This window comes from Dermochelys coriacea, chromosome 8 (assembly GCF_009764565.3).
Source record: "Dermochelys coriacea isolate rDerCor1 chromosome 8, rDerCor1.pri.v4, whole genome shotgun sequence".
Lineage (NCBI taxonomy): Eukaryota > Metazoa > Chordata > Testudines > Dermochelyidae > Dermochelys > Dermochelys coriacea.
In genome coordinates this window covers 75,516,307-75,543,552 of record NC_050075.1, presented here as the reverse complement: position 1 = coordinate 75,543,552, position 27,246 = coordinate 75,516,307, and the positions used below count along the sequence as shown (strand labels likewise).

Sequence of the window (27,246 nt, the reverse complement as noted above, 5' to 3'; positions counted from 1 at the left end):
GCTTTTTGCACCTCTCAGGCAGTTGAAGAGGCAGCCAGTTAGTATCAAGACTAGTCACTTAGGGCAGTGGTTTTCAAATTGTGGTTCGCAACCCAGTACCGGGTCGCAGAATGGAAGACACTGGCTTGTGGCGGCTCTGGTCAGCACTGCCAACTGGGCCGTTAAAAGTCACGTCAGCAGTGCTGCCCAGCTAAGGCAGGCTAGTCCCTATCTGTTCAGACACCACGCTGTGCCCCGGAAGCTGCCAGCAGCAGGTCCGGCTCCTAGATGGGGGGGCCATGGGGCTCTGAGCACTACCTCCGCCCCGAGCAGTGGCTCCGAACTCTCATTGGTCTGTTCCTGGCCAATGGGAGGTGGGCGGGGGGGAGGAGGGGAAGAACGGTGCCTCTGCCTAGGAGCCAGACCTGCTTCTGGCTGCTTTTGGGGCACAGTGTGGTCCGCAGTGCCAGGACAGGCACGAAGCCTGCCTCTGTACCCCAGCTGTGCCACTGACCAGGAGCTGCCGGAGGTAATCCCATGCCCCAATCCTCTGCCCCAGCCCTGAGTCTCCCCCAAACCTGGAGTCCCCTCCTGCAACCCACACCCCAGAGCCTGCACCCCCAGCCCAGAGCCTGGTCCCCTCCTGCACCCCTCCTGCCCCAGGCCAGAGCCCCCTCCCACACTCTGAACTCCTCATTCACAGCCCTTGCCCCCATACCCAACCCTCTGCCTGAGCCCCTCCCAAACCCCTCATCCCCAGCTCTGTTGGGTCATGGGCATTAACAGTTTTCTTCAACTGGGTGGCCAGAAAAAAAGTTTGAAAACCACTGACTTGGGGTATGTCTACGCTTACCAGGGATCAATGCTGCGGCGATCGATCCACTGGTGGTCGATTTTAGTGGGTCTAGTGAAGAGTGCTCTCCTGTTGACTCTGGTACTCCACTGGAATGAGAAGGGTGAGATGGGTCGACCGAGGGTGGTGTAGACACTGCAGTAAGTCGACCTAAGCTACGTTGACTCCAGGTACGTTATTCACATAGCTGGAGTTGTGTAACTTAGGTCAACTTCTCCCCGTAGTGTAGACCTGCCCTTAAGTTCTCTTGCTTACTCCAGATCCTACTGAGCTATGGTTCTAGCCTCCGGCTATTCAATTACCCCTTCCTTTTTTAACTTTGTGTCCTTCCCAGACTTTTTCTTTCATGAATACCTTGCTGCCTTTTGTGCCTTTAGATTCTCTTAAAGCTACTTCACTTCATAAATTATCACCATCCTGTGTTAACTATTTTCAGACACACTGACCTGGACTCTTAAATGCCTAACATAATAATGAAACTCCTTCAGATTTTCAGTCCGATGAGCAATCTAATGCTTTATTGTTTGTTTTGTCTTTGAATTTTGAGTTATCCTAAAATGATCATGAATATGTTCAAGTTTTGTGGGAAAGCAAGTCAATAAGATGCTAGGCTACATTAAACTTTTGTAAACAAGATTGTGAAGTTTCTACTGTATCACTGCTGGCTGTGCCTGTCTGAGGAACAATATCAGTAGGAATTATTCTAACATACTGTAAAGATCATAGGTCAAATCTAAAGATTTATTGCAAATCTAAGGGAATGTAATTAATCTATGACACTGTTTTTAACTCCTAATTTAAGAGGGGGCTGCATGCAGACTCTCATATCCACAACCTCCAAATCGTAAGAATGAAAGAACGCTATTACGTTACCAGTCTCCCTGCTGAGCAAGAAAGCATCAGCAATGTTACTTAAAAATTAATTGCACCACTGAAACTCAACTCTTAACAAAATTCAAGTTAGAACGTCTACAGCTCCTCTATTTTCTGTCAGTTTAGTGTTGATTGCAGTCCCTTTATGAAGGCTATTTTAGTATCTTTTTTTAAAAAATATAATTTATTGAATTTTAATGAGCATAGCCACTGTGAGGTTCTATCAGGACAATTACTGGGCTTTTTTGCATCTGTGTCAAGATGCACAAATTCTGGCAAAAGTCCAGAGAAGAGCTCCAAAATCTAATGAAAAGTGGATGGATTTTAGCTCTAAATTTCCATGTGCTGAGCTACTTAATTTGGAAACGAACTTCTCAAACAGCATCAAGATGTGTGGTGTTTTCCATTTTGCTGAGGGCAGGCGGATTAATTGATTATCACCCTTACTTCTGCTTAACTGTTCTGCAGTGAACTATCGAGCTAATGTGTCTTGATTGGACTTCTTATCCATCCTTTCCTCTTTTAATCCCTATGCAGTGTAAACTGGTCCCCCCCCTTTTTTAAAAAAATTTGGACAAAACATGAGTGTTGTCTCTGCAGGTGTTATATAGTTCCAGCTGATTATGTTGAAGCCAGCACTTTGTCTTGGTTTCAGTATAACTGTCTGGCCAGACTACAAGACTTCAAAATAGCTTGGACTTACGATGTGGAAGACTCTGCCCCAACATCCTCTCTAGACTGCCTTTCATTGAACCACCTCACAGGAGGTGGGCAAGTGATGCACCGAGACACTTGAGCCCCAAGTTCCTCATGCTAAAGAAGAGCTTTGGGATCTTCCTGCAGGAAGATGAATTTTTTTTGCAAGTCTGGAAGGCAACAGACAAACCCCCACGTGCACATGTACCTGCTACAAATGTTCTCCCTCTTAATGCAAGCCCCCATTTTCCAAAGCTCCCCTCATCCTGTTTGTTCTACCTTCCAAAATTTTGTTACACCACTGAGTAAACACCCTATCCATCCCTGACCAGCTGCCAAAACTCTCCCATGGCTTTCAGGACCAGTTTCTCCCTTCCCAATATTTTTTCTGTAATGACTATCAAGATGCTTAGTTTCCTTTCTTCTTTTCTTTGACAGCTTAAAGCTGTTCATCAGCAGTTGCGGGCATTGGCCAAAACCTCCTTGCCCAAGCTGAGGAAGAAAAAAGGGAAGCCTAAAAAGGGGAAAAGAGGCAAAGAGAAATCCAAACACAAATATGTGAATCAAAAGAAGAAAAAGCTAAAGCAAAAAAAGAAACTGAAGAAAAAACTGTCTTTAAATATGTAAGTCTGAGGCTTGTGTGGGTGGCAAATTATTTTAAATTGCTTTCAATGCAGTAAACTCTCTCTCTTGTAGTCAGTCAAAGAAAACAAAGCAGCAAGTCTCACTGGCACGTAAATCAGAAGATGAGGATAGTACAAAGCCTATGAATTATGATGAAAAAAGGCAGTTGAGTTTGGACATAAATAAACTTCCTGGAGATAAGCTTGGAAAAGTGGTATATATAATACAGTCAAGAGAGCCTTCACTGAGAAACTCTAATCCTGATGAGATAGAAATAGACTTTGAAACTTTAAAAGCATCGACACTTAGAGAACTAGAGAAATATGTGATGACTTGTTTAAGAAAAAGACCAAGAAAACATGGTGTGTATATATCGTGGATAAACTCTACACAATATGTTTAACTAGAATCCATTTTGGGTTTGGATGTAGCTCTTGATGTAGCTCTTAATGTCTCTCTTTATTTCATATACAGCTAAGAAACCAGAGAAGTCAAAAGAAGAACTTAATTTTGAGAAAAAACAAGAGTTGGAAAAGAGGCTGCTGGATGTCAATGGGCAGTTAAACCCTAAAAAGCAAAATAGCAAATGTAATGTAACCATTAGTTGTACTGCTCTGTTCTTTATAATGAGATTTCCTCCTGACGTCTGTACTGTGATGTACCTGGTGGGATTTCTTCCTTTTAAAATATTAGCGGCACTAGAAGTTGCCAGTCGTCGCTTTTTTTTAACCTGCAAGAGTGGGAGATCTCTCCTATATTATCTCAACTACACCACAACAGTAACTTTTTGTTGGTCAGCTATTTTTTCCCTTCTGTTCCAGATTTTATCTGTTACAGAACCTTTTCTGTAATATTTTCTAAAAATATTAACAAAAGTTAACTTGTACTTCATGGCATTTGCATCTCTCAAGCAATGTGGGGTGCCAGTCAGACCACAGGAATTGCCAGTTGCACCATAGCAAAGGTCTGTATTTTGTGTGGCAGCCTGCATCTGACAATGGCTAAAAGAAAATCCTTCAGAAAAAAGTTTCATTTAACCATGTTCCTCTTTTTCAAATCCTATTCTGGTGTGGTGGTGTGCATATTGAATTGGTTCTTTTCCACCTCCATCTCTTCTTTCAGATAATAGACACAGTCAAGTGTCCGCAAAAAGTGTGCAGTTAAAAATGGTCCATAAGAAATATCTTGGTCACTGGTGTCACCCAGCAGTCTCAGAGCAGTGGAGTCCAGGGAGAGTGGAATAAAGCTCTCTTGAGCTCTAGTGTCAACAGATTAAATTCAACAGTAAATCAGCACAGAGGGTCTAATGCTTCTGGAATGCATTGTTGAGGGGCCATTGCTTGGGTAAGGGCTTGTCTACACTTGCAGCACTGCAGCACCACCACCACCATAGGGCTTTGTGAAGACCTTCCCTACACTGACGGGAGAGTTTCTCCAGTTGGTCTAGTTAGTTATTGCCTCGTGGAGGTGGACTATGGTGGAAGCTATCCCACTGACATAGTGCTGTCTAGGCCGAGTAACTCGGTATAACTAGTTAGGTCAGTATAACTATGTCAGCCAGGGGTGTGGACTTTCCACTCCTCTGAGCAACGTAGTTATACCGATCATAAGTTGGTGGTAGAGACCAAGCCTAAGAATCTGCATCAATGCCAGCCTCTCCAGCACCCACTGCTGGATTCTGTTGGAGTTAGTACTTTAAAGGGATTAAAGCATAAGCTATGTCAGTAATGAAGGACATGACCAGATGCATTCAGGCTAGGGCTCTCGCACGATTAAACAAATTAATTGCACAATTAAAGAGTAGAATACCAAATGAAATTTATTAAGTACTTTTGAATGTTTTTTCAAATATATCTATTTGTTATATCACAGAATACAAAGTGTACAGTGCTCACTTCATATTTTCAATTACAAATATTTGCACTGTAAAAATGATAAACAAAAGAGATGGCATTTTTCAATTCACTTCATACAAGTACTGTCATGCAATCTCTTTATCATGAAGTGCAACTTACAAATGTAGTGGTTTTTTTATTACATAACTGCACTCAAAAACAAAACCATGTAAAACTTTAGAGCTACAAGTCCACTCAGTCCTACTTCTTGTTAAGGCAATCTCTAAAAGAAACGAGTTTTGTTTACATTTATGGGAGATAACGCTGCCTGCTTCTTGTTTACAGTGTCACCTGAAAGTGAGAACAGGTGTTCTCATGACACTGTTGTAGGTGGTGTCGCAAGATATTTACATGCCAGATGCGCTAAATGTTCATATGCCTCTTCACGCTTTGGCCATCGTTTCAGCGGACATGCTTCCATGCTGATGATGCTCATTTTTTAAAAATGCATGAATTAAATTTGTGACTGAACTCTTTTGGGGAGAATTGTATGTCTCCTGCTCTGTTTTACCCACATTCTGCCATATATTTCATGTTATAGCAATCTCAGATGATGACCCAGCATATGTTGTTCGTTTTAAGAACACTTTCACTGAAAATTTGATAAAATGCAAAGAAGGTACCAATGTGAAGATTTCTAAAGATAGTTACAGCACTCAACCCAAGATTTAAGAATTTGGAGCATCTTCCAAAATCTGAGTGGGATGAAGTGTGGAGCATGCTTTCAGAAGTCTTAAAAGAGCAACACCCTGATGCAGAAACTATGGAACCCAAACCACCAAAAAAGAAAATCAACCTTCTGCAGGTGGCATCTGTCTTGGATAATGAAAACGGACATGCGTTGGTCCACACGGTTTTGGATTGTTACCGAGCAGAACCAGTCATCAGCATGGACGCATGTCCTATGGAATGGTGGTTGAAGCATGAAGGGACATATGAATCTTTAACGCATCTGGCATGTAAATATCTTGCGGTGCCAGCTACAACAGTGCCATGCGAATGCCTGTTCTCACTTTTAGGTGACATTGTAAACAAGTTGGCAGCATTATCTTCTGAAATGTAAACAAACTTGTTTGTCTGAGCGATTGGCTGAACAAGAAGTAGGACTGAGTGGACTTGCAGGCTCTAAAATTTTACATTTGTTTTATTTTTGAATGTAGTTTATTTTGTACATAATTCTACATTTGTAAGTTCATCTTTCATGATAAAGAGATTGCACGACAGTACTTGTATTAGGTGAATTGCAAAATACTGTTTCTTTTGGCTGTTTTTACAGTGCAAATACTTGTAGTCAAAAATAAATATTAAGTGTATTCTGTGTTTGTAATTGAAATCAATATATTTGAATGTATAAAACGTCCAAAATATTTAAATCGTATTCTATTATTGTTTAACAGTGCAATTAATCGCTTGACAGCCCTACTTATATATGACTTTCAGTGCTATATGTACTTTTAACTTCCTTTTCTTATCTTGCAGCTGAAAATAACACTATACCAAAGATTATTGGTGGACCAAGGCGATTGAGTGAGAGTAGCAGCAGCAGCTCCTCCTCCTACTCTAGCAGCAGCAGCAGCACTAGCAGTGATTCTAGCTCCTCAGATACCAGTGACTCTGAATCAGGTCAGATAACCTCATTGTATCGCATCTGCCTCTTGAGATACAGAATTTACAAAAGAAGCTTCACTTTGCATACTTCTAGGCCTCCTGACTTGCTGTATGTTCCAGGGTGCCATAGTCTCATCAAATGCTATGAAGTAGAAATATCTGAAACTCTTTTTTACGGATAAAACTTCTCCAGAAAAGTACGTGTTTTTTTTTTTGTTTTGTTTGTTTGTTTGGGTTTTTTTTAAAAGTAGCAAACTGAAATTGTCAATGAAAACTTCTAGTAGCAAAACGTAAGTATCTGTACTGGAGCTTGTCATAAACTATATTCTAGGTTACTTAAAGGTACTAAGCTATTTTTTTAAACGTATACTTTCATCTAATTCATATTTGTCTAAAAATGGTGTTGCCTAAGTGTTTGTAACAACACGATTACTATAATTGGATGACTATAGAAATATTTTGTATGTAGGCCTACAACACAGCAGCAAAACTCTCTTTTTAAGAAATAGAAAAATAAATTGGTAATGGAGGGATGAGGGCCAGTGTAGTACCTAAAACTCTTACCAACGGTATTTCTAATGATCATACTTCAAACTAATGTCTTCCCAAAAAAACAAAGCTGGAGTTAATTGAAATTGTTTTTACAGTGTTCTATTCTGAAATACAATTTGCAGTGCAGTCTGGATTGAAAACAATCCCAGATTGCTGCAAGATTGAGCGTCTTTGACTACTGTAACACATGAGGTGCATATCTCTGTGGGAGGAGAAGAATGAGTATCTTGTAGTATTTCTTTGAACTTTTCAAACTATTCAATATAAATGTATATAGTGGGGCTCTTTCAAACTGTAATTAAAGCATAGCTCAATGTTTAGGCCCTGTTTACACTGGGAAAATAACACTTTTCCCGACATGTAATCTTTTTCCCAATAATGTGTGTAAGCATCTAGTCTAGAAGGAGGTTTAAGTGGTGGTTAACATAGCCCATTTTTCCAGGGTGGCCCTTGTCTTAGACTCTCTGTCTGATTTTGGGGAACAAACTTAAAATTATTCAAATTGCAGGTAAAGCTACTATACATGATGAGATCCTCTGAAGGACTGATACATACACTGTCATGCATAAAATGCTCACCCTTGCAGTTTACTGAACACTCAATGACTAGGATGACTATATTTCCCTATGCCGAACAAAGGACACCTGGTAAAATTACTCGTATTCAAGCAAGTTCAACAGCAATCAATTGGAACCATGCAGTACAAACGTTCAAATTAACATCAAGTTGACTGAGCCCCTGTTAAAAAGAAATACTGCATTTCTTTGCCTTATCTTTAAGGCTTTAGGACTCACACTCACATTCACACATGTGACTGACCGACCCCCAGCTCCCCTCCCTGCCTGGTGTGCTTTGCCCTTCATGCCTGGCTGGGCCCCCAGGCTGGACCCGCCTCACCTGGTGTTGCACCTTCCCAAGGCAACACATGGGAGGGAGCACACAGGATCACATGCCCCCCCCCCCCAGTTTCTGCCAGGGTGGGGGCCTGGAATGTGGCCAGCAGCAGCCTTTCAGCACTGTGTGGGAGGGAAGGGATAGGAGCTACTTCCAGCCAGAGGGGAGAGGAAGGGAATGCCTGGCCCATGTCTTTGCAGAGTGTTCGTTCTTTCTTCTCCCCCCCCCCATCCCTTCTGTGGCTGGAAGCAGCTTGTCCCTTCCTGCCCCACAGTGTTCAAAGGCAGCTAATGGCCGCTGACAAAACCCAGCTGTCTCCTGTCCCCTGGCTACAGCACAGGCAGGAAGGGGTTAAGCCCTAAGGATGAATTGTGCACAAGGGCCCAGGGAACCTGGCTGCAGGAGCTTCAGCAAACCTGGCTAGAGAGGTGTCTCAGTAGCAGAGTTTCCTCAGGGATGGAGCAGCCCCAGGCTCCTTGGGGGAAGGACCCAGGGTGGGTGTACATATGAAGAGGATGGTAAGCTCCTTCCCGGGGCGGGGCTGCTGTGGATCCTGCAGGGTCAGGGCATGAACAGATTGGAAATTGCTCCCGCACGCTGTGGCCCCCTCCGCCTCCCACCACTCCAGAGCTTAGCTGAGGGGCAGAGAGGCTTCCTTGTGCCAGCGCTGTGCATGTGCCAAAGCCCCATAAAGCTAGGTTCCTACTGGCCAGCACCCAAGCCAGAGTGTCTTGGGCTTTCCTGGGCTGCTGGCCGAGCCAGGCTGTTGGTAAGCTGAGCATTCCGATCAGGGGCTGGTTCTTTGCTCAGCTAGTGAGGGTGATATGGGGAGCAGCAGGGCTGGAGGGGATGAGAGGACGGTGAGAGAGGGATCACATAAAGGGCTGATGGGTGGGCAATAGAGGCGACACATAACTGGCCATTGCCTAGTGCCTGCCTGCACTCACCAGTGGCCGCAGAGTGCAGCCAGCACTGGCCAGAAATGAGACGGGGTGAGGCCCTGCTGAGAGCTGGCATGCAACAGGGGCTGAGCTGATGGACCAGTAGGGGCAGCGGCCGACCCTGTGTGCTACAGCTTCACCCCATCGCCAGCCTTGTACACCCAGCCCCATCATCAGCCACTGGACCCTCTCACTCACTGCTGGTGGATGGGCAGCTGGCGAGCAGGGATCCAGCCAGCAGCAAGATCCACTAGTACTGTTGGGGTTTGGGGGGAGATGGAAAATATGGAACAAATTTGCCCATTTTTAAGAAAGTCAGGACACCTGCAGGAGGGCTGAAATGCAGGACTGTCCCTTTAAAAACAGGATGTCTGGTCACCCTATCAATGACAATAATATCCAGCACTGAAGAGTTGACCTCTGTCTTCGTGTTAAAACCAGAACATCTAGTTCAGAATTTTTGAAACTGTCTGGGTTCTTACAAACTACACTAGTTGCCTGGAAGATGGAAGCATATTCTTTAGTGTAAAGAATTTTTTTCTCTTGTAGCTGGAATTAATTTTCATGACTGGCACAACATTGCAGCCAGTTTGATATAGGCATCTACATTCAAAATTATAGGTAGTTCATCTCAAGGCGGTGTTGACTCTTAGTGGCATTCCCAGACCAACTAACTACCGTACTTCTGTCTTACAGTTTAAACTTACATTTAGAAGTTTTGTTTTACTGAGCCATCTGTCACTACTTCAAATGTCTAATAGTTTCACATATACTGAATGACAATCTTTTTAAGTAAAAACAGACGTAGTATAAAAACATACAGAATGTATTTTGAACTTGAAATCACGCTGCTAATTGAAAACTGACATTCGGTCCATTGGTACGGCAAGTTTTCAGCTAGAAATACAGCTGCCTTTCACTTTAAATATTTGATATGCCGTCATTGATTTAAAACATCTATTCTGAAAGCCACATACACTTAATTTTAATTGTTAATCAGTTTTTGTAATACAGTATGTGTTCATCTACCATTTCATCTGAAATAAAAATATGGATGTAGTTAATGGATACTCTAAGGGCATGTCTACACTTTGAGATGGTGATGTAACTTCTAGCTCGAGGAGACACAAAGATGCTAGTGCACTAAAAATAGAGCATGCCTGTGGTAGCAGGTGAGGCTACCTGCCCTGAATATATGCCTATGGTCTTGGATGGGTACGTACTTGAGGCTGCTAGCTGTCTAAAGGGCTGCATCCAGCTACTGGAGTATGCCAGGATACCATAGTCTCATCTCTGCTATGGCAATGGCAGCTAAGGTACAGATCCCATTAGGACCCTATATGTGTGCCTAATTCGGTGCATTGCGTCCCATTGACTTCAGTGGTGTTACTCCTGTTCACAAAAGTTAAGCATGTGTAAACTCTCTGGGATACAGATGCCTGTTTGTTCTGTTCCCACACAATGGGTCTTGGACCTCTAGGTACTGCTGCAATACAGATTAAAAATGTCTTGATGTGAATCATACAACAGATGTGAATACCTGTGTTTCTCACTTCACTTTCTTTATGATTACAGAAATAGGCTCAAAGCCAAATGGAACCAGACAGAATGGTCTGACTTCTAAAGAACAAATGGAGGTAAATTCACATTTCTCTTTTGTTAGAATGCATATAACTTTAGATCTAGATTAAAAGGTTTGTCATTCACTGCTTTATTATTGTTTGCTGAAATCACTTAAATAGCTTTGTTCTCTGTTTGATACTAAAATCTTGAATATTTAATTTGATTCTAATTTTGTTTACCTCACTCATACGGAGGAACAAAGTTTGTTTGCTGCAGAAGTTCAAAGTTACGCATATTGCTGAAACACTCTGGCTAGACTTAGCCCAGCTACTGGGTTGGGAGCAACATTTGGGGATCCTCTTATTTCACTACAGATGTGGGAGGGAGAAACGGGATGGGGAGAAATATGGAGGTAACATTAACTAAAAATATTTAACAAGGTTTATTTTTTTTAAGTGTCTTTAACACAGTCTTACCCTTCACACGCTAAAGTGAATCAACCTAATAAACCATGCTAAGCACACTAAGGTCTCATCTTGGCTATAAGCACACAAATCTTCCAGTAAAATATTAGTTCAAATATAGTGACAGATGTAGGAAGTATCCATTGTTCAGATGATGCTGTAATGTTTTGAGCAAGATTTAAGAGGAACTAGCCTAACATGAATCCAAATATATAAAACTCTTTAGCTCTCTTTTTCCAATAAATAAACAAACTACCTACTCCACTCTTGTGAATACCCATCTTGTATACCAGTGCACCTGCTTGCCCATGCCCCTCCCATTGCCCATGCCCATCCTTCAGAATGATCCCAAATGGGAGGAGAGGCGGCAGCTAGTATTTCAAAGTATGTTTACAAGAAAACTTCCACATCAGTTTGCCCACACTGGACTCAATTTCCCTCCTTCACCCCCCGCCTTCTGGAAGAGTTTGAGTACCGCTTCTGTGCTTCAAATATACTGCTCCTCCTTTCAGAGCAGAGCACTTAGCCACATAGAAAAATCAGGTGGCAAACTTAACGGGATGCCTTTATTCAACTGCTGTTTATTCACCCTCCATTATAGAGGGATTATGCAAGACCTTCTCTTAGAATATGCCTTTCACTCAGGCTCTGATCCTGCAAAGACTTAAGCATATGCTTAACTTCATTCACTGCGAGTCGCCTTTGCAAGATAGGTACTCAAGTGTCTCCACAGTGAGAGCCATGCTACTGATATATCTCGGCCTCTCCCTGGGAAAATTAAAACTTACAGAATGCTACTCCTATGCCACCAGGCTGGGCCTTAAATGTAATTTGTCTTGATATCTCTACAACTTCCTCTGTAGTATACTTGGTATCTGAGTCAGAATATAGTGTATTTACCAAAGTATCTACCAGACAGCAGGAGTTAATGCCAATTCTTCAGTTTAAATTGTGCATCATTGTTAATTTAAATGGGTACATTTTTCTGCTGTCAACCTATAGAATTCTTAACAAATACTATAGGCACCAATGACATCAGATATTATTTGTATTGTAGTTTTAAGAGAAGTAGATCACTTTCAAATGCCCAGGTGGAAAGGGGAAAACTTGAAGAGGTATAAAGGGTTAACTTTATCAAAGGCAAGGTAAATATCAAAAATTGATTACATTTAAATCTTCCTGCAGCAAATACCACTGTCTTCACAAAAGACATCCTGCAATGCTATTCCTGAAGTGCAGACCTCATTTTCTTTTACTAGTAGCTTGCAAAATCAAAGATCATCAGAAATACAGCCTTCTCATAAAATACTACAGTGGCCTCAGCTTTTGCAATGTAGTCCACTTAAACTACCTGAACAAAGCATGCTGTCTCCTTCAGATAAAATCTTTACACCAGAAAATGAAATGGCTATTGACATGATGAGACTGTCATTATAGCAGGAGAAGAAAATTGCTATTGGTCTTGTCTAGAAAATTCCTGTTTTGTTTGTTGGAGTTTGCTGGGAGGTAGGATGGGGGAAGTGTTAGGTTAGAGTTAGGGACCCTGCAATAGCTTCCATGTGTAGTGTTGAGCACCCTTTGTTCTATGTCATGATTAGCAGAATCCTGGTTACAGAAATGCAGTCTACCAACACTTCAGATATAGTGGTTTTTGTGTCATTCTACTACTGTCAAACAGAAAAATAGAAAAAAGTAATGTGACTATAAAAAGTGACTCAAGATTGGGATAAAAGGACATAATACTGCATTGGTAAAGCTGGGTTTAAAGGAAAGAATATTAAATCTCTTACCTTAAAGCTATCTTGCAAATATTTAACGACATGCCCCCCAAAAAATCATCCTTCCTCAGTACTGGTATAAATCTGAATGAGCTGCTAGCTGATTATCTAGCTGGGAAGCTAACTAAAAATAGATGACTATCCCAAAAGGTATCTAGCTGGAATGTACACTTGGCTATTCTGTGTCTTAAAATATTGTTGGGCTAATTTTGAGTATAGGTTACAGATTTGTTGATCTGTATATTACGGGAAGTTGCACATTTAATTTCCACTTCCCCCCCCTCCTCTCAGGTATAATCAGTTATATCTCCACTGCACTCTACACCCCTACAGCAAAGGCCTCAAAATATTTCAAAGACATGCCAGCCTTTTGTCAGCCAGCCTACTCGCATTGCAACAGAGGAGAATTGTCATTATTTATACTGATTTATCTACAAATAGATTTCTCAAGTATCTTCATATAAGAAACCTTTTGTCCTTCAAAATAAGTAGACCTGGTATTACAACACTTCAGGCTTGTATTCATATAACAGTGGAGCAAGGCTTTCTGTTTTCCTGGAAATGTTGGCTGAGTTTGATTAGATCCATACGGAACCACTGAAATGCTAATCTAATTCCCATTAACGAAATAGTGACTTAATTGCCTTTAATAGGAATTGTATTGTGCTTTCTATGCCAAAATATGAAAGGAAAAGCTTTGCAGCTGAAGGAATCACTAGCTTAACTATCTCTCTTTAATACATATCCTCTAACATAGTTGCTGAAAGTATAAAGTGATTCTGGCAGCTTTGACTTTCAGAAGGTAAAGATTACCTTGTAATATAATCACAGCATCTTCACTAGTTCTTTTTGCTTCCTTCTCTGGAAATATCATACTAAACTCTTGTCAGCTGTATGGTACAGTGAAGATGGTATGAGGTGAGGCCTGGCTTTTTTCCCCCCTCTCCACATGATTTTGGATTAAAAGATAAATATGGAGAATTCCTTGAGCTTTGAGGGAAGAATGATTTAATAAATAAAACCTGGGACTTGGATAATCCACCCTTAAGGAGTTTCCAGATGGGGGCCCTCAACTGTCATGCTGAATTCTATAGTTCCCTTGAATTGGACTTGATGTCACAGCTTAACCTCTCCCAACTTGTCTAGGAGTTAGTTAGTTAGTTAGTTAGTTAGGTAAACATGCTTCTAAACAGATCTAGGTACAGTTGATTCACCCAAGCTTTCAAAAGCTTTTACTTTCTAAAGTTTTTCCAGTGCAAAGACTTAAAATGCACCTCTTCCATACAACAGAATATAGTTGTAGCCATGTCGGTCCCTGCAAATTAGAGACACAAAGTGGGTGAGGTAATATCTTTTACTGGACCAACTTCTGTTGGTGAGCGAGACAAGCTTTCAAGCCACAGAGAGTACTTCTTCAGGTCTAGGAAAGGAACTCCCAGCATCACAGCTAAATATATTGTCCCTTTTCGGTGCTGCCATTTTGTTCTTAGACTCTCCAGCCCAGAGTCTCCATTGCACAAAGATAGGCTCTCTTCCTCTTCTGCACTGAGCCTGGTGGTAGAGGGCCAGTAACACCTTCTCTGATTCTCATGGTGCATTTGTGAAAGCCCCAGCCCAACGTAGGGGCTGCTTTATCTTATGCCAGTTTGACCTCTACAGGAACATACTCAGCCGAGAATGAAGGTAGTGCAGGTGTGCTCCACCCTGCCCCTTAGTCTGGCATGGGGTAGCAGATTTAGGAACCAGTAAAACACTTTGCACAAGCTGAACTCCTCTATGCTGGGGGGAATTCTCAGCTGGACAGCTAGGGCTTGATTCTGCCACTTAGCACCACTTAGGTGGTGCAAACTTCATGGAACAGGAGGAGAGAATCTGGACCACAGTCATATTGCCCCCCACTTGATCTTCTTTCAGCAGTACTTGCTACTAAGTCAAAGTGCCTGCTTACGTAGAATTTACTTTAGTTGACTACAGTATGGATGAAATCTACTTCGTCCTTGCAGGTCCAGACTGTATAGACTGAAATAACCCACTGTTGAAATTCCCTTTTTCTGTTAGATAAATACTATAGAACATTGCACATATTAACTGATCAGAGTACATTTTGAAGACTGTCTTAATTTTCTCCTAGGCATCCAATTCATCTCTCCAGGACATTCCAATGACTGATGGCAAAGAACCTGGAAAATTAAATATTCTTCAAAACAATGTTTCTGGTGGAGTTGCTGGCTCAAAATCCATAAATCAAGAACAAAGTATGTATGGTCTTATTAGAAATGTAACTGAGATCAGGGGCATACACTTGAAATAAATGTATATGTGAAATTTCAGATTATATTGGTCAAAATAAAGTAATACTAAATGTAATATTTGTTCACTAGTTAATATCTAAATAGTACTGCATGCAAACATTAGTGTGACTATTTTTCTGGGTACACTTTGTTGTTTGTTGATTCACTTAATAATTTACATAAAGCTAAGTAAAAAAAAAAAAAATGGATATCCAGTTCTCATTCTGATTGTATCTGATACCAAGACTATATAAAGCCAACGACTTTACATTTGAAAAGGCTTAACTTTCCCTGCAGTTTAGTAGTGGGGACAAATAGCTTAATTTAGAAATCTTAGAATAGTTAGATAAAAATTCAGTCCACTGATGTCCTGTTACATAATAGTAAAACTTTTTGCTGAACTTTAAAACGATTCTCTACTGATACTCCCTGGAATGTCTCCAGGTGGCTTATTCTTTATTATCAGGCTTTTGGGGGTAGCAGAGATCTGTCAAAATAAACAGATGCCAAAGAATTTTCCCTACTGTAGAAACAAATTGATAAAATACTGCTCCAGTCTTGCATCACTATTGCAAGAGCAGGGGCTACAGGTATCAGTGTGTCCACTGCAGCATTTCATTCCCTTCTAAAGTTCTTCAGTGCAGTCATGAGTAGGGGATTCTCTATAAAGGATGATCTGACTGCTTCATATTTCCTGGGCAATATATTAAAAGTAGCCCATAAACCACTGAGCAATTAGTACAGTAGGGTTGAAGGAGGATCCTGGTAAAGAAGTTTGGGAATAACATGTCCCTAGAACGTAAAGTTTTTACTTACTTCAGACTTTCAAATAGGTATTGAGCTGGAGATCAGTCATTTCTGCCAGGGATGGCTTATCAGTTCTCAAACTGAGTCCCCACTGCAATAGTAGCTTGAGCTTCAGAATACCTTGAGCTCCAACCCACCTCCTTTGAGCTAGCTTCTTCAAACTCAAAGCCCTACTTACCCTAGGCTAAAAATTTTTCTGTGAACAAGAGCTGAGTTAGGGTATCACTTGAGTTATGCCCCAAATTAACAATGCAGTGAAGACACACTTATCTTCCTCTTCCTCCTCCTCCCACTGTACCCATTAATTTGAACATAAATAAAACAAATTTCAAACAAAACTTCATGGAAACTGAAAAGCATACTTATTTCCAAATTCTTAACAATTAGCAGTGAAGATTGTCAATGAATAGTGTTAGAAATGTAGGGTTAACTAACTAACTTAATTATACCAAAACAATGCTTTCACATTGCAACCCTGCTCTTCTGAATTGCAACATTTATTTAGTACCAGTAATGTACTTTATGTATGCTAAAAAGCACCTACCACTTTACAGAACCTGGTATCGGTTTTACATGAATTATAATTCAGTGCACAATCCTCAATGACAATGTGCCTTTTTGCTTTTGAATTATTTCCCACATACTGTTCAACTGTAAATTTCAAGGCAACGACCTTGCTTTAATATGTTTCAAAATGACAGGTACAGCTATAGCAACCTATAAATATTATTTGAAAACACAGGTCTTTCATTCTCTTCTTCCATTCCTGTTCCCATCTTTTCTTTGTCTGAATGGTTTGTTCTTCCTTTTTTCTTTCAATCTTTTCCTTCCTCATTGCCTATCTTCCCCATATCCTTACTTCTCTATCCCGCTTAGTTCTGTCCTCTTCAATCCTTCAGCACCTTTTCACTCACCACTCCTACAGTTTCCACTTGGCCAAGTGGGGGGGGGGGGCTGTGGGATGGTTCCTCTCATCTTCACTGTTGAGATCACCAGAGTTGGCATGCTCTGTTCCTGGCCCTAACAAGGGGGCAATAAAGCTAGAGTTCTTGTACATAAGAAGGCTGCTGCAGGAAGAATCTCAAGATTGGGAGGTTTGCACAGGGACATATTATGATATTACATATTGCTTAGCCTTTGAGCCACGGGTGAGAGCACTAGTTTGCTTAAGTATTTTTTTAAGTTTTTTAAAAAATAAATGAGATGAATGAGCAGAGCTCTGCTAAATGCTCATTCATCAGCATCAGACCTGCTATTGCAAGAGTAACCAGCATGGGAGCTATTTCCCAGTCACCCAACCTGAGTTTCCTACTAAGATTATTACCTTTATTTTCCATTATTAAACTCTGGGGGAAAATCTTTTCCTTGAATAATAAAAAGAACTTGGACTTTACTCAGTAAGCTTTTGTGCTGCTTAATCCTCGGATGAAAGATGCTATATAAGAGCTAAGAACTACTATGTACATCTTTACTGACATCATTTGACCTAAAACTTGCTTAAAAGAATTGCATGCTTGTCTGAACCACTTATCAAGAGATCTTGCAGAAAAGCAAATCTAATTAGGCATTCTTGTATGGTCATCAGTTTCCTAGAAATACTGAAAATAGCTGTCTTGAGCTCCAGGACTGTGTATTAGCACCACCCTTGTTCTTGTCAACTTGGCTGTCCTGTACTAAGTCCTAGTGGAGCTGCCTCATTACGGAAGCATCCCATGTCACTGTGAGCTCAAAGTACTGGTTCCTCAATGCACTCACAGCCCGGGACTGATGAAGCTCATTAGTAATGAGATTCAGCCCCTCTGCTGTCAAGGCCAAGGCAGGAAATGCCAGGGAGCCAGCAGCTCAATTTGCAGTCCCTGACTACAGTCAGGCAGCTTTGTTGGAAGGCCTGAGTTTCTGTCTTGCATTCATTCTCTTGAAGTGGAGATGAAGATGAATTCTTGGTACCTAGTCAGGTCACTACCAGGTTTCTGAAAGACTTCCATGAAGCCTTCTGTGTCTGCTTTGAGAAAATCCTCTCCTGCCCAAGAGTAAATGCTCCTTGTGCATGAAGTGCTGGCCTTCACAGCAGAGCCTCTTGTGCTGAAGATTATGCTTCAGGCTTCCCATCACCTTGACAATTCCAGCTGCTTGTGTGGGGGCAAGGTGAAAAGCAGGGTGATGAAGGACATAATTGGATTCAGGAGAACTGGTGGTTCACTTCAAAGCCAAGTAAATCTCCATGCTGGAGAAGCATGAAGATTATGACCTTTCTCCAGTTCTCATAGTAGCTGTCCAGACAGGTTTGAGTTCAAACTGGTCCAGAAATTTACAAGGGTCATCAGTGAGACATACCGGGGCTCAGACCCCTAACAGGGCTGCTTTGACTTAGCATCCTATTTTATTTGGCTAGCCAAAACTCTTGCTCATTTGAAGTTGAGTAATATGCTCATTTTCTGACTTTAAAAAAAAAAACTACTTGTAAAGGTTGCTTTTGGAAAATCTTATTTGGAGACCAGAGTTTAAATTTTCACAGAAGGCATTTTAATGTCTTAATGTTTTCTACATGTTTGAGAGTCTGGGATGCTTATGTAACTGCTTACATAATATTTTATCCTGTAGCTATCAAATCTGCTACACATTGAGTAAGAATAATTCTACATAGAATTACTGAAACCTAGTTTAGTTGCCCAGAGTAGATGAAGGTGAGTTTTGTCACAAAAAGGTGCAAGAGTATTAAACCTGTCTTGTGCTATATCGAGGTCTAAAGCAGTTCCTTTGTCAAACAAAGCTTTACCTTCCATTCCTAAAGCACTTGACAATCTAGATATAGAAATCCCTTCTGAGCACTAAAAAGCAGTGATATCCAGGGTAAAAGCAGCATAACGCTTTTGTAACTGTGTGGCAATTCTGCCTATTGAGTATGTTTTGCCTGAAATAATGGAAGCTTAGTCATCTGCAATTCCACATACTTGTCAAGGTATTTCTAATATTACTCTAAGTGCGCAATGCAAAAACACATGACACTGAGGTTTTTCTTTTGCAATACATATAGTACAGAGAAAATTTCATTTATGTTTGAAATGAATGCTGTTGAAATGGAATTTATAGTTTGCCTTTCAGAATGTATTGTCTATCAGTGTAACAAATAAGATAATCACTCAGAGCACATACCTTATTTCTTAAACATTCTGTACCCTGAAGCTACTGGAAGTGGAAATGGGTTTACATGACTAAAGACCTTACTGGCTGACCTACTTGTTTAAAAAGGTGGAAACTGGCAGGAGAAATGCTTTTATGCAGAATGTGAGGTTACTAAGTAACTGACTCCTCCCTCTCTAGGGGAAGCTGGGAACATCACAGAAAGGACCATCAATCTCTGTTGGAGGGGGAGGGGAAAGGAGATGAGTAATATGTAGAGGTCCCCCTCCCCCCCTCAGTCTAGTAACTAGAAATAGAAAGCACTGCAGTTTCTAAGAAGGTTTCTTGTCCTGCCTACATTAACTTTCTACAGGGTAAGTAGGGGCTCTAGACAGAGCCTTCGCAAAATGAAAAGTGGAACAAAACCTACATACCTATTCAAACACTTTAAACTAACTCAGGAAAGTGAAAGCACTTTAGGCATCTTTTTCTTCTCTCAGTTGGGACTGATGAATTCAGGAGCTCCTCTGCCACAATGATAAAAGCAGAGACCAACTTGTAAAGGACTTTTTCAGTGGGCTTCCATTCCAGAACTAGAAGCATCTTCCAGATGGTCAACACATGATTCATAAAGCTCATTCTGTTGTTCCAACAGGTCATTCTGACAGCACTGATGATAAAAACACACTAGATCCTACACTTCAAATTCTTCCTAAAAAGGTAGGAATATTGTCTTTTTGGATGTCTCTCTTAAGACTCACGGAAACAATTTTTGCATCTTATTTGCAGATCTTTAAAGTTTATTATAAAGCAGTAGCACCTTATCTCAGGATCTTCTCAAGTGACTTTTATGGCTTATGCGTTCATTGTGTCTTAGACTTTGGGAGCTATTGAAATCCATCTTCCAAAGATTCAAGCACATATTTCTATTCCATGTCCTATGTGACCACTTTTTTTCTATTGGTTTATGCTGTTTTATGTCATGTTCTACTGTGACCAGATGCTTAACACAATTAATATTCACAACAAAGTGAAGGGATCTCAGACCAAAATAGGGGAGAAACATATTTAGATGTATTCAAGTCAGCAGGGTTGGATGAAATTCACCCTAGACTCAAGTACTTAAGAAACCAGCCAAAGTGGTCTCAGAATTGTTGCAATTATCTGAGAACTCATGGAGGACAGGGGGAGGTCCCAGAGAACTGGAGAAGGGCAAACCATACCTAACTTCAAAAAGGTGGAAAAGGAGGACCTGGGGAATTATATACCAGTCATCCTAATTGCAATATCCAGAAAGATACTGCAACAATTAAACAATTTATTCAAACCTAGAGCATAACTGGGTGATGAGTTACTATCAACAGAGATTTGTCAAGAATAAATCATGTCAAAGCCATCTAATTTCCTTCTTTGACAGGGTAACTGGCCTAGTGGGGTAGAGGAGAAGCTGTAGACATGATCTATTCGGACTCTAGTAAGGCTGTTACCGCAGTCCCACCTGATGTTCTCATAAACAATCTAAAGAAATATAGTCTAGATGAAATTACTATAAAGTGGTGCACAACTAGTTGAAAGACTGCACTCAGAGTAGTTACCAATGGACTGCTGTCAAAATGGGAGAACGTACAAGTGATGGTCTGTCATGGGTCAGATACTAATAAATATTTTCATTAATGACTTGGACAATGGAAGCAAGTATGCTCTATAAAATTTTCAGATGACATGAAGTTGGGAGACGTTGCAAGCACTTTGGAGGAGAGGATTAGAATTCTAAATCATCTAGATAGATAACTAGTCTGAAGTCAATAATACTAAATTCAGCAAAGAATAGTGCAAATGCCCAAATATATAATCGGAAATAAGTGGCTAGGCTGCAGGACTGCAGAAAAGGATCTGGGGGTTATAGTGGATCACACACTGAGTACAAGTCAACAGTGTAATGCTGTTGTAAATAAAGCAAATGTCATTTTTAGGGGAGTATTTAACAAGAATCTGATAAGGTAATTGTTCCATTCTATTTGGCATTGGTGAGGCCTCAAATGGAGTACTCTGGCCAGTTTTGGACACCACACTTTAGGAAAGATTTGGACAAATTCTGGGGGAGAGGAAAGAGACACACGCACACACCAGAGGATAGCAAAAAAAAAAATAAGAGGTTAGGAAACGTGAACTATGAAGAAAATTTAAAAGAATTGGACGCATTTAGAGAAGAGAAAGCTGAGGGGGGGACATTAAGAGTTGTTATAAAGAGGTTAGTGACCAATTTGTTCTCCATATCCACCAAGGGTAAGAGAAATAGTAATAAGCTTATTTTACACCAAGGAAGATTTAAGTTGGAAATTAGGAAATAACTATAAGAGATAGTTGAACACGTTAGCTAGGGAAGTTATGGAATCACAGTGACTGGCGATTTCTAAGAACAGCATAGACAAATACCCTTCAAGGATGGTCTAGGTATACTTAACCTTGCTTCAATGTGGGGGCGAGGGGGGACTAGATGACTTCTTGAAGGCCTCTCCAGCCCTATATTTCTGATAACACATCATAAAAAAAAATTAACATACCAAAACAAAGGACTCAAAATTCAAAACGTGCGCACCTGTACTATGTTAACTAATGTGGTTTGACTCTTTTCAGGGTGTAGGTTTTTTTTTGTTTTTTTTAATACTAGCATACCTCTTCTCCATATTACACAAAACCAAGTCATAGCAATACTTGAGAAAATGCCTCCAAGAGTAGTGCTGGAGTTCAAACTTGCATGTGATACTAGGAAAGAATTTGTCACACCTCTACACCACTGAAAAAAAATAAAATAACTGATTGTGATTCCACCACTATGCATGGGATCAGCTTGAGGATTTTGGGAGGGGTTCACAAGAAGGTTCTCAATATTCCTGAACTGCACTGGCTTACTTTTTTAGAAAATCGCAGGGAGAGGGGATCTTCCAGTTCCTGCCAACTTGCTGCTGCAGGAAAAGTTGAACTTTCTGATGATTACAGAAGTGCCAGTTTTAGTTGCCCCCATAAGCTGTGGGCCTCATGGCCCCTAGATGCTGTAGAGTTATGTTTTAACCCTGGTAAATTGATATACTTCTAGAATTCCTGTCAACACCCTCAGCTCTTAAGTATTAATATAGGGCTTGTCTATACTACCGCTTAAGTTGATGTAACTTGAGTTGCTTAGGGGTGAGAAAAAGCCACCCCTAAGCGACACAAGTTGCATCTACTTAAAGCAGTGCGGTGTAGACACTATGTTGGCGGGAGATGTTCTCCCAGTGACATAGCTTCCACCTGTCATTGAAGTGGAGTAATTATGCCAATGGGATAGCGCTCCCTCGTCTGCATAGCATGTCTTCACCAGACATGCTACAGCTGCATCGGTGCAGCTGTGCTGATGTAGCATGGTAGTGTAGAGTCTGTGGACTAGCCTTTAGTAAATTTCCATTGTTCCAGCAGCTTACATTTTCTTGAACTATTAATATTTGGATTCAGATCCCAGGGCAGATATGTAATCAGTCAAACAAAATAACAGATTTTCATAAAAACTTCTCGGAGTATTGTTTATTAACCCAATATTGTGCATTGACTTTATAAAAGAAATCCCCCTACAGAGAACTAGGGTATCTCTCTCAGATCCACATGCATCCAACTATTTCCCCTTATATATAAAAACTGCAGGCCTCCTAGGAGCTTTCATAGAACTGAGATGGGAGTTATGCAGAGGAAAATATTGCCAATGCACTGTGTGTGAGAGAGAGTGAGAGCAGGAGAGTGAAGCAGTCCTGAATGCATCTCAGCTGGGGGTCTAGAAAATCTGATGCATTTGTCCTAATAGTGAGGATCTGGGGAAGATATTTAACAGATATGTCTATTGCTGATGATCCATTTTGCTACAGAATGGCATTATTTGAGAAAGCACGCTTAGAATATCTGCAACAAAATTTTTGAAAGCTTATATCTAATAAAACATTCCTACTGGAAAACTGCTCTGAAAGGGTTTATCATGTGTTTGCATCTTATGAGTGAACGTATGTCCAGTGAAAACAAAGTGATTTGTGAGTATAGTAAGGACTAAGTGACTTGTTTACAAAAATGCAGTTTAATACCACAAACTATTATGTGAATTACAATCACTTCTTAAATTTCAGGACATTAGAATCAAGAATGCAGACTCTTGGATAAGTTTATGTAAAAAGATGGCACTTCCAGTTCCCATAAAGGCATCTCCGGAGAACTTCAAAAAGTTCAGGAAAGCAGCACTAGAAAAGGAAGAAACTGAGCGAGCACAAGAGTTAAGGAGACAACTGGAACAAGCCAAGAGGAAAGGGAAAACCCCCTCTCAAGAAAAAGAGAGGTTTGTAATTCCTTATAATTGAGTGGAAAAATGACCCAATTTCACATGTCTACTTTTATTTATATCAAGCACCTGTCAACTGGATTCTTGGATGGCTGTATGGAATTTATTAAATTAATTTATATTTAAAAATATACTTTAAACTGATTCCTTACTGGTTTATTCATAAAGTACCACATGACTCCTTTGAAATATGCAATGTTGGCTTGTCTATGAGAGTATGACTCACCAGTCTGTTTGATAAGCTGATAATACAATTATTTAAGGATGTGTAATGAGCAACTGTACCAGTAGCCATAAGAGAATCAGTCATAAGCAATTTAGAATTCATCGATATTGGGAGATATTCTGGAATAGCTATTTCTGATTAGCTCTCCGTGGATGTGTTTTTTTTTATTCTGAAATATGAGGATCCATACATGGAGTTAATCAATACTAGCTAATCTGCTTTAAATTCAAGATAATTGCATTTTTGCACTGCTGTAACAGAATCACCTGTGGCAGAGCTATAACAAAATTCTATTCCTAAAATGTGTAGGGGTAAGCCCTGCATCTCCACTGAATCTGCACCAGTGCATTGCATCCATCTTAACAGGCAGACAGTGCACTGTCAAATCTAGACAGCTGTCAGAGCTGACAGCGCTATTGGCAAACCTCCATAATTCATGGGCTGACAGTCCCTTTCCATTCCCTGTCATACCCCTCAAAAATGCCTCTCTCCAGCTCCGAAAGTCCTCCAATGACAAGCCACTGACCGGATGAGACTGCTCTCTGCCCCATGCCATGCCCCTTACTTCCAGTAGTGGAAGAGAGGCATCACTGGAATAAGTCATTGGGGTGGCTTGCCCTATTTTAGGCAGCAGGGGGTCACTTGATAGAAAAAACTTCCATCAGACTAGCCAGTCAAAGAGGAACAGGACAGAAACCATGAGTCTAGACTGGCTTCTGACATTTCCCTTACCTGACTCGCAGGTAAGAAAATCCCCATTTTATATTTTTTCTTTACAAAACTTAGTTCATCTAGAAGAAATATACAGTCCCCATATAGGTTTGTGGTGGGGAGTGTCAATGGTTCTTATTCCATTGCTACCCATTTAAAAACAAAAATATTGCCACATAATGCTTATATTTGGGGAAAAGCTTTATATGATTAATGAACATGTGCAATACATATTGTTGGACCACATTTAAAGTATTGTGTACTAGCTAAGTGCTGATTAAGCTACTAACGGATGCTTTTGTTCAGTTGACACGTGTTAATGCTACAGAAATAATGCTGAGTAAACAAAAGAATCGGACATTTTATTTTACTTTTTAAGAGCCCGTGAAGGAGCAGAACTGGAATCCACTGGAATAAAAGCCCACGAAGAGCCACAAAATGAGAGGCCAAACAACGAACAGCAACAACCACCAGGGGTTCAACAAAATATCCAGAAAGGTCTTGTCAAAGACCGTAACCTGGCTAGAAAAATGGAGCAAGAGCGCAGGCGGAGAGAAGCTGTAAGTCATGGAACTGTTTTCAACTATTAACTTTGCTTTACTTTCAGTTGAGCACAAAATAAGGTGGACTAGATCCTCAGTTGGCATAAATCACTGTAGATTCACTTGAAGACAATGGAATTATGCTAATTTAAAATAGTTGAGGATCCATCACAGTAAGTAAAATCTGAGGCTTAAGATTCTGTGCTACACCTCCAGGAGGCACAACACAGAAAGACAGAGTAATGGGGAAAAGGAGGTGCAAGGCTCAAAGGTGGCTTAAGTCACTTTTGTGCCTTCCAATTTTGGGCTGCTCCAGGAACTGGTGGTATCATCAGAGATGCCTATAGGTTATCTGCTGCCCACAGCAGCATGGAATCTTCATAGCATTGTGTGCTGTGGGGATTCTCTTCCAGTCCCCAGCTTGCCTCCTTCTCCCCAGGATAAATGAAAGGGGCTAGTGTAGGTAATGCAAGGCGGGAAATTCTTCCCTAGCTGGTTAAGGGGCTTTTTTCGTGTCATACAGGGCCCAGAACAAGTGGGTGAATCTCTACCTATTGTTCTTTTGCATCCTAAAGTAAACTGACTGTAGCTAATCCAAGAATTCAAATTCCTTTTCCTCTGGGATACCCTTAAGGGAGAACTTCTAAGAGTAAATTATCATGGAACAATAAATGTGATTGATTAAGATATTTGTCAGTGCTAAATTGGCACCTCTGTCAGTTTCATTTAGAACTTGGCCTCTGCTGGGTATGGAGGCTTAAAGGCTCTTTTCCCCTTGAGAAGGTCACTCGGAATACATTGAGTCACCCTGGAAGCCATGTAGGGAAGCTTATGCTGCTGCTGCTGCCCATGCAAAGTTCCTGTTCCAAAGAATGGTTTCAGAGTAGCAACCGTGTTAGTCTGTATTCGCAAAAAGAAAAGGAGTACTTGTGGCACCTTAGAGACTAACAAATTTATTAGAGCATAAGCTTTCGTGAGCTACAGCTCACTTCATCGGATGCATTTCCGATGAATGCATCCGATGAAGTGAGCTGTAGCTCACGAAAGCTTATGCTCTAATAAATTTGTTAGTCTCTAAGGTGCCACAAGTACTCCTTTTCTGTTCCAAAGAATATCCTTCATAAACAGTTATCAGATCTATCTGGAACTCTTCACAAGCACATCATCAATTTACAATTTAAGTAATCTGTTTGCCAAGTCTCTTTCAAAACTGGAGCATGTATCTTCCTTACATGATGCAAGTCTGATTGTCAGGATACATTACTTCTCAGTCTTTAACCCAATGATTTGGAAAAATCTCTTCCATGTAAAAAATGTAATTTGGCTAAACCAGAGCGGACTCCTCAATCTGCAAAATGTTTTTGTCTAAACTTCGCATTTCATTGATATTTCAGTAAAGTTTTGGGTAACTTGGTGTAACCTACACTTTTTTAGAAAGTGTAAATGTCACTACAATCACCTGTCTTTTAGAGCCTGTTCCAAAGCCCACAGAAGTTGATGGAAAGACTCCCATAGACTACAATGGACTTTGGATCAGGCCTTTGGCATCTGCAACTCTAGGCTCTCCAGAGTTTCCAGATTAGCTATTGTGGACTAGCTATTCCACCATACTTGTTTCAGAATATTTTCCTGGGTAGACACTCTAATTCTGGAATAAGAGTGCCCTTTTCCAGTTTGTTAATCTGAAGTGAATTAGTGTGTCCACGGGGTAAACTACTCTGGAATAGTTATTGAACTTTAAATTCATACCCTACCTTAATCTGAAACTTTCAAATGCTGACAGCCGTCAGACTCTTCAAGGACATATACACACACAAAAGCAGACATAGTAACATCAATGATTGTTCTGCTGCACAATCCTACAAAAACAAAACATTTCCACCACCCAAGGGTGGGTGGGGGTGTGTGTGTGTGTGTGTATGACCTACTGTGCTCATCAGATCAGAATATTAAAAGACAGCAAAATTAAGGTTACAAGAATTCTGGTCTCTGAATATCTCAGAGCAGAAAGAAGTCTTGTATATTGTCTACCTGTGCTCCTTTAGTATGTGTGTTTTGGACTTAATGTTGGTATTGCAAGTCAATTTTAAAAGAGATATTCTCTCTAGTCCTATTAGAGTAGGTAAATAACCATTTTGTATTTCTCTCCCATCACCATTGGTTACAGAAATGTCTTTCTAATGAGATGTGCTTGCCTTTTCAATTCACTTCCAACTATCAAATTCTTTAAGTCTTACAACCTGATACCATGAAGTGGTTGATGTCACAACCACAGGATTTAGGCTGACTTTAAAAACAGAATGTTTTCGATACATATTGAAGTCCACCTGCAATGATGAGAAAAGGAACATGGACATGTTACTTTAATTTTTTTTTTAATTTAAGTTCCTTTTAATGCAGTGTGGACAGTGCCTAGTGCTACCATTGTGGATGCCACTATAAACCAGCAATAGGTGTGCTGTCACTTATAAT

At 40.6% G+C, this 27,246-nt stretch overlaps 1 protein-coding gene across 3 annotated transcripts in view; it reads left to right on the top strand.

Annotated features, from left to right (window-relative positions):
• Positions 1 to 27,246, top strand: part of BRDT (bromodomain testis associated) — a 51,097-nt gene that overhangs the window by 23,367 nt on the left and 484 nt on the right. Inside the window, exons 9-17 of one of the 3 annotated variants that reach the window (XR_006273753.1) lie at positions 2,840 to 3,024; positions 3,098 to 3,387; positions 3,500 to 3,613; positions 6,400 to 6,543; positions 10,491 to 10,552; positions 12,128 to 12,320; positions 13,012 to 13,122; positions 14,852 to 14,975; positions 19,594 to 19,658. Coding sequence is in view for 2 of the 3 variants with exons in the window: in XM_038414829.1 (XP_038270757.1) it covers positions 2,840 to 3,024; positions 3,098 to 3,387; positions 3,500 to 3,613; positions 6,400 to 6,543; positions 10,491 to 10,552; positions 14,852 to 14,975; positions 19,594 to 19,658; positions 23,087 to 23,292; positions 24,612 to 24,792 (1,371 nt within the window). In the remaining variant the exon portion in view is untranslated. Of the gene's footprint in view, positions 1 to 2,839; positions 3,025 to 3,097; positions 3,388 to 3,499; positions 3,614 to 6,399; positions 6,544 to 10,490; positions 10,553 to 12,127; positions 12,321 to 13,011; positions 13,123 to 14,851; positions 14,976 to 19,593; positions 19,659 to 23,086; positions 23,296 to 24,611; positions 24,793 to 27,246 lie in introns of those variants that run through there. The other 2 variants (XM_038414829.1, XM_038414831.2) reach the window with 2 other exon arrangements.